The sequence below is a fragment of the Trypanosoma melophagium genome, assembly GCF_022059095.1.
Source record: "Trypanosoma melophagium isolate St. Kilda chromosome Unknown ctg37segment0, whole genome shotgun sequence".
Lineage (NCBI taxonomy): Eukaryota > Euglenozoa > Kinetoplastea > Trypanosomatida > Trypanosomatidae > Trypanosoma > Trypanosoma melophagium.
This window is the reverse complement of record NW_027125174.1, coordinates 204,953-220,467: the sequence shown is the minus strand read 5'-3', so window position 1 is coordinate 220,467 and position 15,515 is coordinate 204,953. Positions and strand designations below refer to the sequence as shown.

The following is a 15,515-nucleotide window of genomic DNA, read 5'->3' as shown; positions in this document are numbered from 1 at the left end:
TTCAAACAACCCCATATACGAAAGAAGTAATGGTCAACAGATCCAACTACAAGCACCGCAACAGCAGAAAGAGAACACAACAGCCAAATCACCCCCAAAAACACCACACACCCCACAAAAACTCCAAAAAAGCAAACTCCTCTTAAGCAAAGTATACATATATTCGGTTTCCTTATTTCCATTTCTCCTTTCAGTAGATCAAGACTCACACATATGGGAATCAAGTGCAGAGAGAAAAGATGTGACAAAAAGAACATCATCGATACTCTTCCCCATAGCACACTCCTACACAACAACAGAAAAAGAAAATGTACTTGCGTTTGCAGAACACAAAGCCGCATAAAATCAAACAACCCCTCGATTTCCACATACAGGAAAATATAGCAAACTCTTGTTCAGAAACACCACGTGACTCCGAGAAATCAAAACAGTGCTGCAAAATAAGAGGTACATCTGCAAAAAAGAAAAAAATCTGTGAGCAAAGCAAAAATCCGTTCAAATATAAGAAACATAGATCCCCATCCTCAAATATAAAAAAAGGAAAACAGTTAAAAACACACACAGAAAACACGTTGTTGTTCAACTAACCGCAACACATCAACGAACACATAAAAGCAGCAAAAACAATTACACACCAGAGTCTTCCAAAAAGCAAAAGAAAACAGAGATTCACCGGAGGTCATTAAACGCAAGAAAAAACACTAGCGAAAGAATGTTCGCAATACTCCCTAAAACCATTCTTACAGATTGAATTTGCTCAGAACAGCCTCCGCACTGAGGCGCTGTTCAGGTGCGACGCAGAGACAGGCCTCCAGAACACCACGCATCTTGTCGTCCAGATCCGCGGGGGGCGCCACAGGCTCCACCAGTCCATCACGAAGCGCCTCACGAAACAACGCAACGTTGGTGAGGAGCGAATCAAGCTCGTTCCGCGAGCGCTCCAATGACGCTTGCGCGGTCCACTGCCATGGATGGGTGTCCGTCAGCATCGCAAGCAACAGCAGTCCAAGTGCGTACATGTCACCAGCAGCCGTCTTAGCGGCTCCAGCAGCCTCCTCAGGGCTAACATAGAACGAGTCGTGGTGCACAAGCAGCGGCTCGGCCGTCAGCAGCATGCCCTTGAGACGACACCGCCCCTCCACACCAACCATGACGTTCTCAGGGCACACTCGCCCGTGCACAAGCCCACGGCCATGAAGAAACACCAGAGCTCGCAGCACCGAGAAAACATTCCGCTTCACTGCCATCAGTGGCAGTTTGCGGCCATACCGCGTCTTCATGTCGAGCAGGGTGCCACCAGGGACGTACTCCGTCACCAGCACAACGCCGTGCGGCGGGGCATGACAGTACGAGAGGTACTGCACCAGGCTGTCGTTCATATCGACACTCAGCAGTTCCCTCAGGGCTGTGTCCAGCTCTCCCCGCGGCAGGCGGCTGGCAGCCTCCGTCAGAGGACACACCTTCAGCACAGCCAGCGTCCCGGTGGCGGAGATGGCCATGTACACAGGGGTGATGTCCGCGGCGGCCTCGTCGACAGGCTCGAAGGAGCGGGTCCACGTGTTGCCCAAGTGGTCCTTGAAGTGGCGCGGCAGGGCCCCAGCAGCATCATCCCTGCTGAGTGTATCGGCTGTCTGGAGCGTCATCGTGCCACTTCGACAAGAATGGGTTTGACTGCTCAGGTCTATGCTGTTGGTCTCGCTTCTCGAGGCGACGTCACTGCTCGCCAGCTCGTCTTGTAACACCGTTGCAGGGTTGGGTCGCCGCGCATAGGATGCACTGTCGCCTTGCGCCACACGTGCAGCACACTCCGCCCTGAGCCGCTCAGCCTGTGAGGATCTGCAAGACGGCGGCTCACCCGCAAGGGAACTCTGCTCCACCATCCTCGCTCTGTCCCAGCAGAACAGCGCACTCTGGTAGTCGCCACGCACCATCCCATCGTACGCCTCGCCGTAGCAGCGCTCGTAGTCGGCCCACGCTGCTGTGCCAACGTCACCGTCAAGCACCTCGTGCAGCTTCACGTACGTGTCGTCATCCGCATCAAGGTACACAGTCTCGAACGGCAGCAACCGGAAGCGTCCACGCACCAGCAGCGCCGTCTCCTCAGTCACGGCAGACACCACTCCCGCCTGCGGTAGAAAGCCACCAACCCGGCGGTGGAGGTTGTGGCCAAGGAGCACAAAGTGGCTGCGACCACCACCGCTGATGACTCCGCTCAAGAACCTGCCAGACTCCACAATCACGCGATACACGCCATCCAGCTCAGCACACTCCGTCAGTTCCGCACGCAGCCGCCGCGCAAACTCCACCGCCCGCGACGCCTCAGCTGCAAACTCACCGCCTCTTCCCTGCACGCCAAAGCTCACCACACAGTAGTCAGGCCGCTGCACTTCGAGGCACCCACCGCACTCACTGGAAGCACAAACAACCATCTCCATCATCATTCGAACCTCCACGTTGCTGGGGTTGCGGCTTCTGCGAGGGGTGTAGTACACGTACGCAATGCTGCACATCACTTGTCTGAGTACAACAGAGGACCGCCCACGCAAGGGATCTGAATCCAAACCATATCCCGGGACCGCCTGACTCATCACATCCTCAGCCTCCGCAAGGACACGATCCGGCATGTACGTCCGGATATTGTCAAGACGACGATGCAACGTGTCGCACACCTCCTCCAGCTCTCGCACCTCACGCAGCGCAACCCCGCAGTGCCTTGCAGGGGCAACAGAAGTACCACTGAGCGCCATCTTCAGCTTCGACCGATCGACGCGGAGCGGGCGAACCATACAGCACTCTACAAATACAACACAGAGAGCCGTCACCAATACCAGCATAATGGGTTCGAACATAAAGGTGGCATCACGCTGAAACATCACAGACCCCAGATAGTAGCTGCGGTCGGTAACAACCACAAGTACCAACTCCACACCACTCTCAGTGACAAGGTACTTCGCCGTGATACGTGCATCGAAACCGCCGTACGGAAACCCTCTTTCCACCTTCCGACCACCACCCATGACGTCACGCAGGTTAATATGCCTCAATCCCTCACGCACCACAGGGTCAGTCACATCGTCAGTATACATGAATCTGATCGGGTCACCCCGTACAGCCGAAAACCACACGTTCGTGACATTGGAGAGTGGCTGACCCCAGTTGTTCCCAAAGACAAGGAATCGTTCGGCTGTGGCGTTGGGCTCGACAAGCATCACACGCATACCAGTTTCACTTGCATTGTACAGCTGCATGCTCGGCAGATTGTCAGTCAACATAGTCACAGTCAAGTAGCCAACACCAGTAGTGCCATCTTCGTACAGCTCCAAAAAGGGATAGATAAAAGCAGCAAAAAGAGGAGGTTGTCTAGGAGTCAGCCAAAACTTAGAGAGGTGCATCATCTCACCCTTTTGAAGTGACTCCCTCCAAGGCTTTATCACAGTATCGCAGCGTTGGATAGCGGCAAATGTCTTAACACTTATTGGATGTTGCAGCATATGAAATCTCTCTCGCGGGACCGCGTACTCCAGTGTAAGCGGGTCGATATAGTACAAGTCATCAATAAAACCGTTTCGGCTAGTTGTCCCAACATATGACCCGGGGCGGGAACGAGAATTAGTACACATTGCTGCTTGTTGCCTTGTCAACGACACAACACCTATTGAAAAAACTCCATGGTTTGGATCCATATCGCGCAAAATAGCACAAAGACGCGACATCATTCCGTTCTCAATTGGCATCAGTTGGTCCGTGAGGGGATTAACAAAGGTGTTGTTTGAGAAATACATGCTCCCCGTTCCCTGTGCCATGGTCACCATTTTCGAGAACGTCAAGCGACCAACAGAGGATTCCATGTTGGAGACCACCAGATCTTGCAGTGACTGAAATACGCTCAGAGAATTATCACGCGACGACACGGTAGCCACCGTCAGTGTCAAAACTGCAACCGACAGCAGCATCAGCACGAGTGGGCACAACACCCAGCATCGCAGAGAGATGCTTATTCTTTTCGGCTCTTCCCGTATTGGCTGTGCAACCCGCAGTGTATGGGTTGTCGGTGATAACAACGCCTCATGACGAGGTGACAGCTTTGCCAATGGAAAACCAGCACTGGGAATCTCAAGTCTTGCATCCTTCTCCTCCGAGGCACTCACTGCCTGTTTTGCACCACCCTCAGAATCATCGCAAAGAACCCCATCGTGGGAATCAACCACATCCAGCCTCATCTCAAGTTCCCTCTCCGTTTGAGCCGCTTCAGGAGGGTCCTCATCGCAAGCACCGACATCACCTATACCAAAAGCAAGTGGATCACGATACAGCGAAGGATTCCTAACACGTCTTTGTAACACAGAACCCTCAGGCGGCTGCGCCGTTGATTCGTCAGCTTGCCCCGTTTCCGCTGCTGTTGGCACTAGCCGAGTGTGAGGAGCCCCTCCACCCTCCATACCTCTCTTTCTGCCACGCTTCTTAATTCTGCTGGCCCCTGGAGTATGGACGTCGTCAGTGCCGGACGCTGCACCAGCGGCGCCCTGGGAGTCCTCTTTCCTCCCCTCCTTGTATTGCATCAGAGTCCGCCAAGTGCGAAGTGAGTTTGAGAGTCAATCACAAATACCCCTGTGAAGATTCGTTGTGGCAAGAAAGGAACAGGCCAGCCAAAGAGAAGGAAAAAAATGAATAACGAAAGATAAAGAGAAAAAAGAAAAGGAGAGCAAAAGAGAAACTGCACAGAAGAGCAACGAGCGCAGGACAGAGCAAATCAACCCCATACAACACTGCTGTCAATTGCAGGACCAAAGAAAAACAAGACAGAGCAAGACATCATAACCACATCATCTCAGCAACACAAAAACCATGCAAGAGGCGTGGGCACGTTGTTGGCGCCCCACTCGCTAGAGGAACAAGCAGTGCAGGGAGCGGCGCAACACTGTAGAGTGCAGAACTTTGTCTGCAACACTCCAACGCCGACTACATAATCACGCTGCCACTATTATAGATACATAATGCATAAAAACAGAGATATATAAACTCACTATAGAACCAGGGGACGTACAGAGGATCAAAGAATCAAATATTTCTAATAAAGCAAAGCTGCCATGCAGAGAAAGCAGTTTTCTTTTTGGAAACTAGTGAAAGGAACATCGTACACATTAAACTGTTCAGCACGCCCAGGTTATTGGCAATGATAGAGTCTGGTAGCCAAACACAGCAAACCATCATAACACGACAAAATCATCACCACGCAGTCTCAACCCACACACTCCGGTGTACCACGTCGCTCCCCCGCACCGTCACTGCGCCACCCGGGAGACAACAGCCAAATCAACGCGAAACTCACAGATTGAATTTGCTCAGAACAGCCTCCGCACTGAGGCGCTGTTCAGGTGCGACGCAGAGACAGGCCTCCAGAACACCACGCATCTTGTCATCCAGATCCGCGGGGGGCGCCACAGGCTCCACCAGTCCATCACGAAGCGCCTCACGAAACAACGCAACGTTGGTGAGGAGCGAATCAAGCTCGTTCCGCGAGCGCTCCAATGACGCTTGCGCGGTCCACTGCCATGGATGGGTGTCCGTCAGCATCGCAAGCAACAGCAGTCCAAGTGCGTACATGTCACCAGCAGCCGTCTTAGCGGCTCCAGCAGCCTCCTCAGGGCTAACATAGAACGAGTCGTGGTGCACAAGCAGCGGCTCGGCCGTCAGCAGCATGCCCTTGAGACGACACCGCCCCTCCACACCAACCATGACGTTCTCAGGGCACACTCGCCCGTGCACAAGCCCACGGCCATGAAGAAACACCAGAGCTCGCAGCACCGAGAAAACATTCCGCTTCACTGCCATCAGTGGCAGTTTGCGGCCATACCGCGTCTTCATGTCGAGCAGGGTGCCACCAGGGACGTACTCCGTCACCAGCACAACGCCGTGCGGCGGGCATGACAGTACGAGAGGTACTGCACCAGGCTGTCGTTCATATCGACACTCAGCAGTTCCCTCAGGGCTGTGTCCAGCTCTCCCCGCGGCAGGCGGCTGGCAGCCTCCGTCAGAGGACACACCTTCAGCACAGCCAGCGTCCCGGTGGCGGAGATGGCCATGTACACAGGGGTGATGTCCGCGGCGGCCTCGTCGACAGGCTCGAAGGAGCGGGTCCACGTGTTGCCCAAGTGGTCCTTGAAGTGGCGCGGCAGGGCCCCAGCAGCATCATCCCTGCTGAGTGTATCGGCTGTCTGGAGCGTCATCGTGCCACTTCGACAAGAATGGGTTTGACTGCTCAGGTCTATGCTGTTGGTCTCGCTTCTCGAGGCGACGTCACTGCTCGCCAGCTCGTCTTGTAACACCGTTGCAGGGTTGGGTCGCCGCGCATAGGATGCACTGTCGCCTTGCGCCACACGTGCAGCACACTCCGCCCTGAGCCGCTCAGCCTGTGAGGATCTGCAAGACGGCGGCTCACCCGCAAGGGAACTCTGCTCCACCATCCTCGCTCTGTCCCAGCAGAACAGCGCACTCTGGTAGTCGCCACGCACCATCCCATCGTACGCCTCGCCGTAGCAGCGCTCGTAGTCGGCCCACGCTGCTGTGCCAACGTCACCGTCAAGCACCTCGTGCAGCTTCACGTACGTGTCGTCATCCGCATCAAGGTACACAGTCTCGAACGGCAGCAACCGGAAGCGTCCACGCACCAGCAGCGCCGTCTCCTCAGTCACGGCAGACACCACTCCCGCCTGCGGTAGAAAGCCACCAACCCGGCGGTGGAGGTTGTGGCCAAGGAGCACAAAGTGGCTGCGACCACCACCGCTGATGACTCCGCTCAAGAACCTGCCAGACTCCACAATCACGCGATACACGCCATCCAGCTCAGCACACTCCGTCAGTTCCGCACGCAGCCGCCGCGCAAACTCCACCGCCCGCGACGCCTCAGCTGCAAACTCACCGCCTCTTCCCTGCACGCCAAAGCTCACCACACAGTAGTCAGGCCGCTGCACTTCGAGGCACCCACCGCACTCACTGGAAGCACAAACAACCATCTCCATCATCATTCGAACCTCCACGTTGCTGGGGTTGCGGCTTCTGCGAGGGGTGTAGTACACGTACGCAATGCTGCACATCACTTGTCCGAGTACAACAGAGGACCGCCCACGCAAGGGAGCTGAATCCAAACCATATCCCGGGACCGCCTGACTCATCACATCCTCAGCCTCCGCAAGGACACGATCCGGCATGTACGTCCGGATATTGTCAAGACGACGATGCAACGTGTCGCACACCTCCTCCAGCTCTCGCACCTCACGCAGCGCAACCCCCTGGTGCCTTGCAGGGGCAACAGAAGTACCACTGAGCGCCATCTTCAGCTTCGACCGATCGACGCGGAGCGGGTGAATCATACAGCACTCTACAAATACAACACAGAGAGCCGTCACCAATACCAGCATAATGGCTTCAGCAACAACGGTGAGATCACGCTGAAACATCACAGACCCCAGATAGTAGCTGCGGTCGGTAACAACCACAAGTACCAACTCCACACCACTCTCAGTGACAAGGTACTTCGCCGTGATACGTGCATCGAAACCGCCGTACGGAAACCCTCTTTCCACCTTCCGACCACCACCCATGACGTCACGCAGGTTAATATGCCTCAATCCCTCACGCACCACAGGGTCAGTCACATCGTCAGTATACATGAACCTGATCGGGTCACCCCGTACAGCCGAAAACCACACGTTCGTGACATTGGAGAGTGGCTGACCCCAGTTGTTCCCAAAGACAAGGAATCGTTCGGCTGTGGCGTTGGGCTCGACAAGCATCACACGCATACCAGTTTCACTTGCATTGTACAGCTGCATGCTTTTCAGATTGTCAGTAAACATAGACACAGCCAAGTAGCCAACACCAGTAGTGCCATCTTCATACAGCTCGAAGAATGGATACACATATTCTTCAAATGTTGGTGGACTAGATGGTGTAACCCAGTACTGTGACGCGTTCAGAACCTTACCCTTTTGAACTGACTCATTCCAAATATTGATCACCGTATCATAGCCCTGGAGAGAAGTGAATTGTTCAACAGTCATTGGTTCTGTAAGTACGTCAAAGGGTTCCAGAGGAATTGCATACTCCAGTGTAAGCGGGTCGATATAGTACAAGTCATCAATAAAACCGTTTCGGCTAGTTGTCCCAACATATGACCCGGGGCGGGAACGAGAATAAGCACACACTGCTACTTGTTCCCTTGTCAACGACACGGCACTCATGAAAAATACTACTGTGTTCAGGATCCACATCGCGCAAAATAGCACAAAGACGCGACATCATTCCGTTCTCAATTGGCATCAGTTGGTCCGTGAGGGGATTAACAAAGGTGTTGTTCGAGAAATACATGCTCCCCGTTCCGTGTGCCATGTTCACCATTTTCGAGAACGCCAAGCGACCAACAGGGGATTCCATAATAGAGAACACCAGATCTTGCAGTGCACTAAATGCACGTTGATTGTTATTGATCAACATCACGAGTGTTGCCGCCGCTGCTACAATTGCAACCAACAGCAGCATCAGTACGAGTGGGCACAACACCCAGCATCGCAGAGAAAAAGTCCTTTTTTTGGATGATGACGAGGAGAAAATGCTGGAATTCTGAGAGTCTTGGGAATCTCCTGAATATCGCCTCCTTTTGTGGTGAGAATTTTGTGTTTGTCCCAATTGCGACAAAATGTCGTTTTCGTGGGTGGGAAATTCGACAGATCGTCGTCTAGACTTGTGTGGCTTTGTTTCATTTATTGGTTGTATATGCAATATTGCAACGCCAGAGTCGTCCTGTGGTATGCGGCGGCCTTCAAGAACATTATACTCATTCACTGTCAAGGTAGCTTCGCCACCTTGCAACTCTTTTGATGTCAAATTTAAGTTTGGTTCCATGCTGTTGCCTTGATCAGGCTGCGGTCGCATGTCCAGGGAGAAGGGGTTTCGTTCGCTCGAATTACATTGTCCTTCTTGCTCAAGTCGGTGATCCGTGGGAAGTGTTCTTGGAGCAAAAGGGTTTTCATTACTGTTCTCGATGTTGGTATTGTCATTGACGTCTATATTAGTATCTTTCAAGGGCAGGGGTGATGCTTCGTTGAGATCATGCCTGCTCCCCATATTTAGCAGTACATTATCGTTATGCTCGCGAACCGTATTATGAAAGAATGACTGATGCCTTGGTGCTGTTGCAGACTGCTGAACATCTGATGAATCTCCAACGACACTTCTGTTGTTATTGGTGATAGTAGTATCGTGCCCACCAACATCAGACATCTTTTTATTTTCTTTCCTGCAGTACACACACACAAACACACACCGCTCTCTTTGTCTCTTGAAAGAAGAAAAACGGAAAAAAGAAGAAAAAAGCAGACAGAAGGCAGATGAGTACGAGTAGTTCACCCTCGTGGAGGAAAGAGTGCAGTCAGCAATTCATCTCCCGGTGCAGTTCCTCCATTCAATGGAGGGCAGAGAAGGCAATAATTGTATTCGGCACCACATCTCCACGCCGTCCGGCTGCCGGTGGTCTCTTAAACGGAGAGAACAGCACTCCTGCATGTAAAAAAAACCCCAAAAGAGACAAGGAAGCAGTACACAAAATAGGAAGGAATGAACGAAAAAACAAGAAAATAGCGCAATGCAAACAACACCTAAGAATCTAAAAGAAAGAGTGACTGGGAAACCACAACACAATCAGAATTAAAAAATAACAGAAGGTATGATAGCCAATAAAACAATAGAATTGAATGGTGGCGACGTTTCCAAACAACAACAACAAAAAAAAAACAGTGGAAAAGCAAACAAATTAATACAAAAACAACATCAGATAAAATAGCTCAAAAACACAAGAAAACAGAAGTAATGAAAACGATCAATAACTCATGACAATAATGTCACTAGCAATAGAAGACAACAATAACCCTGGCAAGAATCTCAACTAAACACACAACCACTCTCCATGAACCAGTCCCCACTCCTTCTCCATTTTTCGCCAAGAGTATTTTATTCCTTCCCACCATCACTATACAAAATAACTTAATGTCAACCACTTGCGCTCAGCTCTCAAAGCAAATACAGGTGACTCTTTGCACATATAACTGTTATATATATATATACGTCTCAGGTGCATTGTACCCGTATTGATACCCGTTGTTCCCCCCACCCTCTATTCTTCCCCAATCGTCTACACACTAACATAAGCACACACATACACGCATAAACACACATGTAAAGACGTTCTCGAGAAGTTCCCCCTACTATACTTGAAACAGTGTCTTGTGCTCCGGTGCTTTTAGTTTCGAAGTATCCTTCACACTCCTTCCCCATACACGCAACAAACACTCTCTACATGTACGCAACTACCCTTTTCTCATCACACCTTTTTTCTACCATTCGCCAGTATCCCTGTACTCCAGGTATACAATCCCACTCATCCATTTACTCAATCATTCCTGTATTCACGCCCCAGTGGTGCTCCATTGGTGAGCAACAACAACAACTGCGTTGCGGTACGACGGTCGGCAGGTTCACTCGCGAGACAACCTTTCAGTACTTCCCGCAGCAACGGGTCGCAGTCATGCGGTACTTCCCGCAATGTCAGATCACCGCGGTGCACCGCCGACCGCATTTGGTCAAAGTCAGACAAAACCGAGAGTAACTCCGCACGCAGCCTTTTCGCTTGTTGACATTGTAATTGTTGTTGCTGCTGCTGTGTGTTGTGTTCATCGCTTATTCCAGTGCCAGTTGTCATTCTTGCGAGTGCACGGTCAGTCCACTGCCACGGTGTTTGGTTTGTGATGAGTTCCAGGAGCATTACACCGACGGCATAGATGTCAGCCGCGGCGCCTCGATTTCCTGTTGCGAATACTTCTGGACCACAATACACAGAACCACCAAAGGAGTATCGACTCTGCAACGCACCTATACTTGCCGCTGCAGAAGTTATATGAGTGACTCCACGCAACTTGTACAAGCCTTCTACAGCCACCATGACGCATTCAGGGCGTACATTACCGTGTACACAACCGTGACCGTGAAGGTACTCCAAACCGCGCAATACACTCACTAGGAACCTTTTAATAGCTGCAAGTGGCAATGGGCTGCCGTAGCGGCTAACAGAATCACGCAAAGTACCCCCTGGTACGTATTCCATGATGAGGCACAAGTATCCTTTCGCCATACCGTGACCGAGGATTTGCACAATGTTTTCGTGATACAACGCTCGAGAAGTCTCCCATGCCTTTTCAAGTTCAGAAGAATCGCTATACCCAGTCTCTTCAAGTGATGAACAGGGTAAAAACTTAAGTGCTGCAAGGGTACCGGTGTCACTGATACCAAGAAACACAGGAAACCGACGCTGTTCGGGGAAGGATCCATTGGCCCTACTCCAGCGAACACTATCCGTATCCCAAAACTCATGCGGTATTGCTTTATTGCCTGCTGAGTGCCACGTATAGGTCGTACTACACGATATATCACCATTCCTCATCCCGTGTGGAGACGATGGATTGAATAACTCTCGTTTTTCCTCCGTTGTGCTTACCTCGCCACTACAAATTGAAGTGGGAGACCACATCGACAATGCAGTATTCACACAATCCACACTAGACACGTGACTTCGTTGATCAAGAAGTTGTAAAGGAGTAGGGAGCTCCATCGTCACATCCATCTTCGTCTGTGCAATCTGCGCACGCAGACACCGCATGAGTTGCACTGTGGCATATGGAGAAACAGCGAGACTCTCAAAGCACAGGCGTGCCTCTGCATAGGCGTGCTGCACAAGGTGGGAATACCCATTACAGTACGTTTCCTCCACAGAGTCCCACGCCACCGCATCTGGGAAATCGTCAATGAGAGCGTAGAGTGTCACAGGAGAGGCCACTTCCGGCACGTGCATATGCATAGACGCAAAGGGAAGAACACGCATACAGGAGCGAATGAACGGGACAGTAGAGTGCAGAACAGCAATTGGAATACCGTGGCGGCGTTGAATGTCAACAAGATCTGATCCAATATATCGGCCCCAAAGTACAAGTTCCTTCTTCTCTGGTCCTCCACACACTCCAAAGTGAAAGGTACCACTATCTACGATAATACTGCAGTGTCGACGCGCAGCATCAGAAAGATTTCGATAAATTTCAGATGCACATTGCGTTGCCTCCAACTTCTCAATGTGATTACGTCGACCAGATCGAAAACTTATAAGAAATAGTTCAGGTAAAAACGTATCGATACAACCACCATACTTTGCAGATGCCAGTACTATAACACTCGCCATCTCCTCTGCGTTTTCTATAATACCTTTTATATCCGAAAAATGTACGGACACCACTGAGCAAACAACGTCCGTAAAAACATTGATATGTTCACGACGTTCATCAAGCATACTTCCACCAAAACGAATATCAGATATACGTGCAAGAATAGCCATCGTCGTTGTTTTGCCATCACTTTTACTCTTCGCTTCACCGCCTCTTTCAATATCAGTCAATCCAATAGTGGCACACTGTGAACCCAAATCATCCCTTGACACATGTTCTGGGTGAAAGAGTCCCTGAGGAAGGAAGGAACGTAAATGGGTAAGCTGATCCTGCAATGAGACACATGCTCTTTGTAACATGCGTATACCTGACAATGCAGACTCCCCACTTCGTAAATATCTGGAAATACCTCTCCCTGTTGCTGCCTCTACTACTGCTACTGCTGCTACAGTTGCGGCTGCTCTTGCTGGAGCGAGGTTATTTTCCACCCTCGCTGCAACACGAAGTTCTGCGGCGATAAGACGTAGTGGGCGACTGACGCAAATGTGAATAACACCATATACGATTATTATCACAAAAACTGTTGTTAATGACACTATGACTGCAACAGTACCAACAGAAACTGTAAGACGATCAAAGGCCTTCGGAGGCATCGCTATCAAAATAATGGCACTGGCATTAACTTCCAATTCAACTAGGGAGAAACTGATGGTGGCTTTCGAACCACCGTAGAGAAACCTTCTGAAGAAAGGCTCTCCACTGCTCACTGCAGCAATCACATCCGTTAAATCAACGTGTTTAAGTGCGGAAACTATAAGGGGATCTGTCAAATCAGAAAGTGTCAACTCTGGAGTCAAGCACATATCGTCATCAATACTGTCACTGCTACCATAATTATCACTTCCACCTACTCTCTTTCTGGTGGGGTGAGATACTGCAAAGGGGTTTACTTCTCCACATTTGCGCACCACTAACCGTGCAAAAGAATTAGAATTTGTGGCTAGAACCTTCATAGCAGCAAAATCATTCAACAGAACTACTCGTGCCTTACTGTGTGCAGTTTTAAGGCGAGAAAACAGACGCCGCACCACCTCGTCAAAATCAAGTGCAACTTTCACAAACGCCACATTACCGTCCCTCTCCAGAAAAGGGCGTGTGTACATATAACGTCTGTCCACAAAATTCTCAATATTCCATAGTCGAAAATTCCGACGCTCTCCCTCCTCCAGCCACTGCTTCCACTCGGTTAGTAATTTGCCCGTAATGGTGAGATTATCTATGAGATGCTTTAGTGGGAATGGGTTGCGCAGCTCTCCAATAACCAAAAGTGGATCTACAAGATTAACAGTACTGGGGTCTACGGCGACATAGCGATACAAAGCGCCATCTTCTGGTCGCCGTTGTACAGTGGCAAAATACTTTTCGTGATGCCCGCGGGCACAGAGTGCAATTTCATCACGTGCAGGAGAAGCAATATACACATGTCTGATAAACCACATACGCTCAAATAGAAGCGTAGAGCACAGTCGCTGCGTCATATCAAATCCCATTGGCACCCAATCATCACTTGGACTTGGACTCGTTTCATGCTTTATGTGTAGTCCTATTAGAACAGTAGCCAACATATTTGATATGTTTAAGACACTCAATAGCTGTGAAGATACCTCAAGCTGAACATATCCGTGGACATCCTCCAGGGAGTTGGAAATGCTGCCATTTGTCACATAGTACGGCATAAGAGATGCAAACAGCGCCACAAATATAAGAACGACAGAATAGGGTACAAGCACACATGACAATGGTAGTGGCCGAGAAGCGAAGTCACATCTTTTTTTTGTTTTTCCTTCTTCTTCATCTTTCTGTAGTCTCGCAGAGTGTGAACCACCTCTCGGGATCAGAGGTGGCAGCAGCGGTGAAGCAACGATCCTACCATCAGAACTCTTACCTGTGGTATATGGTGGGGAATTACGATCATTCTCCAGAAATGAGATATGAACATCAGATGCATCCCTTACCTTTGCTAATGGGATACTTTTAAAGGACATGACAGAACTACCAGCAGGATCGTACCTTCCTTGATTGCCCACCTCATGTAGTAATGGTGTCTGAGACGGTGGATGTTTGTTAGGGGATATGTTTTCCATCTCCAATGGCAAATACCAACTCGTTGAGTTGGCACACCCACTATCCATCATGGCATGTTCCTCCTCTTCACGGGATGAACGTCTTCTGTTCCGCTGCGACCATACAGCAGAACTTATTGAGGCGTTCGCAGTATTCGTGGATACACCCTTAATTGTATGCGTGGAGGCACAGCCTGAAAAACACAATTGAGCTTCACCGTCATTTTCTGCACTTGCATCCCTCACATCGTCTTGTTGCTGTGGCTGGTACTTCCTCTTGCGCATAGCGTAGAGAGTTCTCTTTTCCTATATATGCGTATCTGTTTTGTAGACGTATAAAACACTTTTGCTCGTTCACCACAATATATTTTTCCTCAGCTTCCTTCACTGACTACTTCCCTCTTTTCTGTTATTATTCCACGGACCCGGCGAAAATAGAGAGGAGAGAAATAACAATAACAATAATAATAATAATAATAATAATAATAATAATAATAATAATAATAATAATAATAATAATAATAATAATAATAATAATAATAATAATAATAATAATAATAATAATAATAATAATAATAATAATAATAATAATAATAATAATAATAATAATAATAATAATAATAATAATAATAATAATAATAATACAAAATAATGATTAAAATGAAAGATAGACAAGATCTGACAATAGAAGCTGGTGTAACAAACCAAAAAAAGAAGCAGAAATTGTCATCATTCAAAATAGGTCAATGTCCGTGAAGCCTGCACGTACACTTACGCACCGCCAAAGGGGGAACAGACGTCATGTACAGAAATCATGCCTTTCATTGACAGAAAGTGAAATTAGGTGGAAAAACAGAGAAAAAGGAAAAACCCACCCACTTTTGACACAGCCCAATAGCGCATAAAAGCCAAAAAAAGAAAAAAAAGAGAAAAACCATGTTATTTTTTTCCATCCATAAGACCATGTCCAACACCCCCAATGATATCATCTTTTGTTTTTCTCCCTGTCTCTCGCTTAATTGTATGTATTGTCTGCATACATGCATACAGGTAGTTAGGTGGGGGAACTGTGATCTCTTCCACCCCAACAGACACACAGCAAGAGAAAGAGAAATAAAAAAAAAAGAAA

At 49.4% G+C, this 15,515-nt stretch overlaps 4 protein-coding genes across 5 annotated transcripts; all 4 read right to left on the bottom strand.

Moving 5' to 3' along the window:
* Positions 1 to 740: 740 nt before the first annotated feature.
* On the bottom strand, positions 741 to 4,559 carry LSM04_008786 (Protein kinase domain; the record flags this gene model as incomplete). Its single annotated transcript, XM_067335863.1, has 1 exon — positions 741 to 4,559. The coding sequence occupies one exon, from the start codon at positions 4,557 to 4,559 to the stop codon at positions 741 to 743; it is 3,819 nt and encodes a 1,272-aa protein (XP_067188456.1).
* A 766-nt stretch (positions 4,560 to 5,325) lies between these two features.
* Positions 5,326 to 5,865, bottom strand: LSM04_005156 (Protein kinase domain; the record flags this gene model as incomplete). Its single annotated transcript, XM_067335862.1, has 1 exon — positions 5,326 to 5,865. The coding sequence occupies one exon, from the start codon at positions 5,863 to 5,865 to the stop codon at positions 5,326 to 5,328; it is 540 nt and encodes a 179-aa protein (XP_067188393.1).
* Positions 5,866 to 5,897: 32 nt separating this feature from the next.
* On the bottom strand, positions 5,898 to 9,279 carry LSM04_005807 (uncharacterized protein; the record flags this gene model as incomplete). Of its 2 annotated transcripts, XM_067335860.1 has the most annotated exons (2): positions 5,898 to 8,154; positions 8,201 to 9,279. In XM_067335860.1, the coding sequence occupies 2 exons, from the start codon at positions 9,277 to 9,279 to the stop codon at positions 5,898 to 5,900; spliced, it is 3,336 nt and encodes a 1,111-aa protein (XP_067188409.1). The 2 variants fall into 2 exon arrangements, with proteins under 2 accessions (XP_067188409.1, XP_067188410.1); XM_067335861.1 differs by lacking the exon at positions 5,898 to 8,154 and having other exon boundaries at positions 8,155 to 9,279.
* Positions 9,280 to 10,444: 1,165 nt separating this feature from the next.
* On the bottom strand, positions 10,445 to 14,671 carry LSM04_000400 (Protein kinase domain; the record flags this gene model as incomplete). The annotated part of the gene is made up of 1 exon (XM_067335859.1): positions 10,445 to 14,671. One exon carries the CDS (start codon positions 14,669 to 14,671, stop codon positions 10,445 to 10,447), a length of 4,227 nt encoding a protein of 1,408 aa, XP_067188306.1.
* Between the last annotated feature and the right edge of the window lie 844 nt (positions 14,672 to 15,515).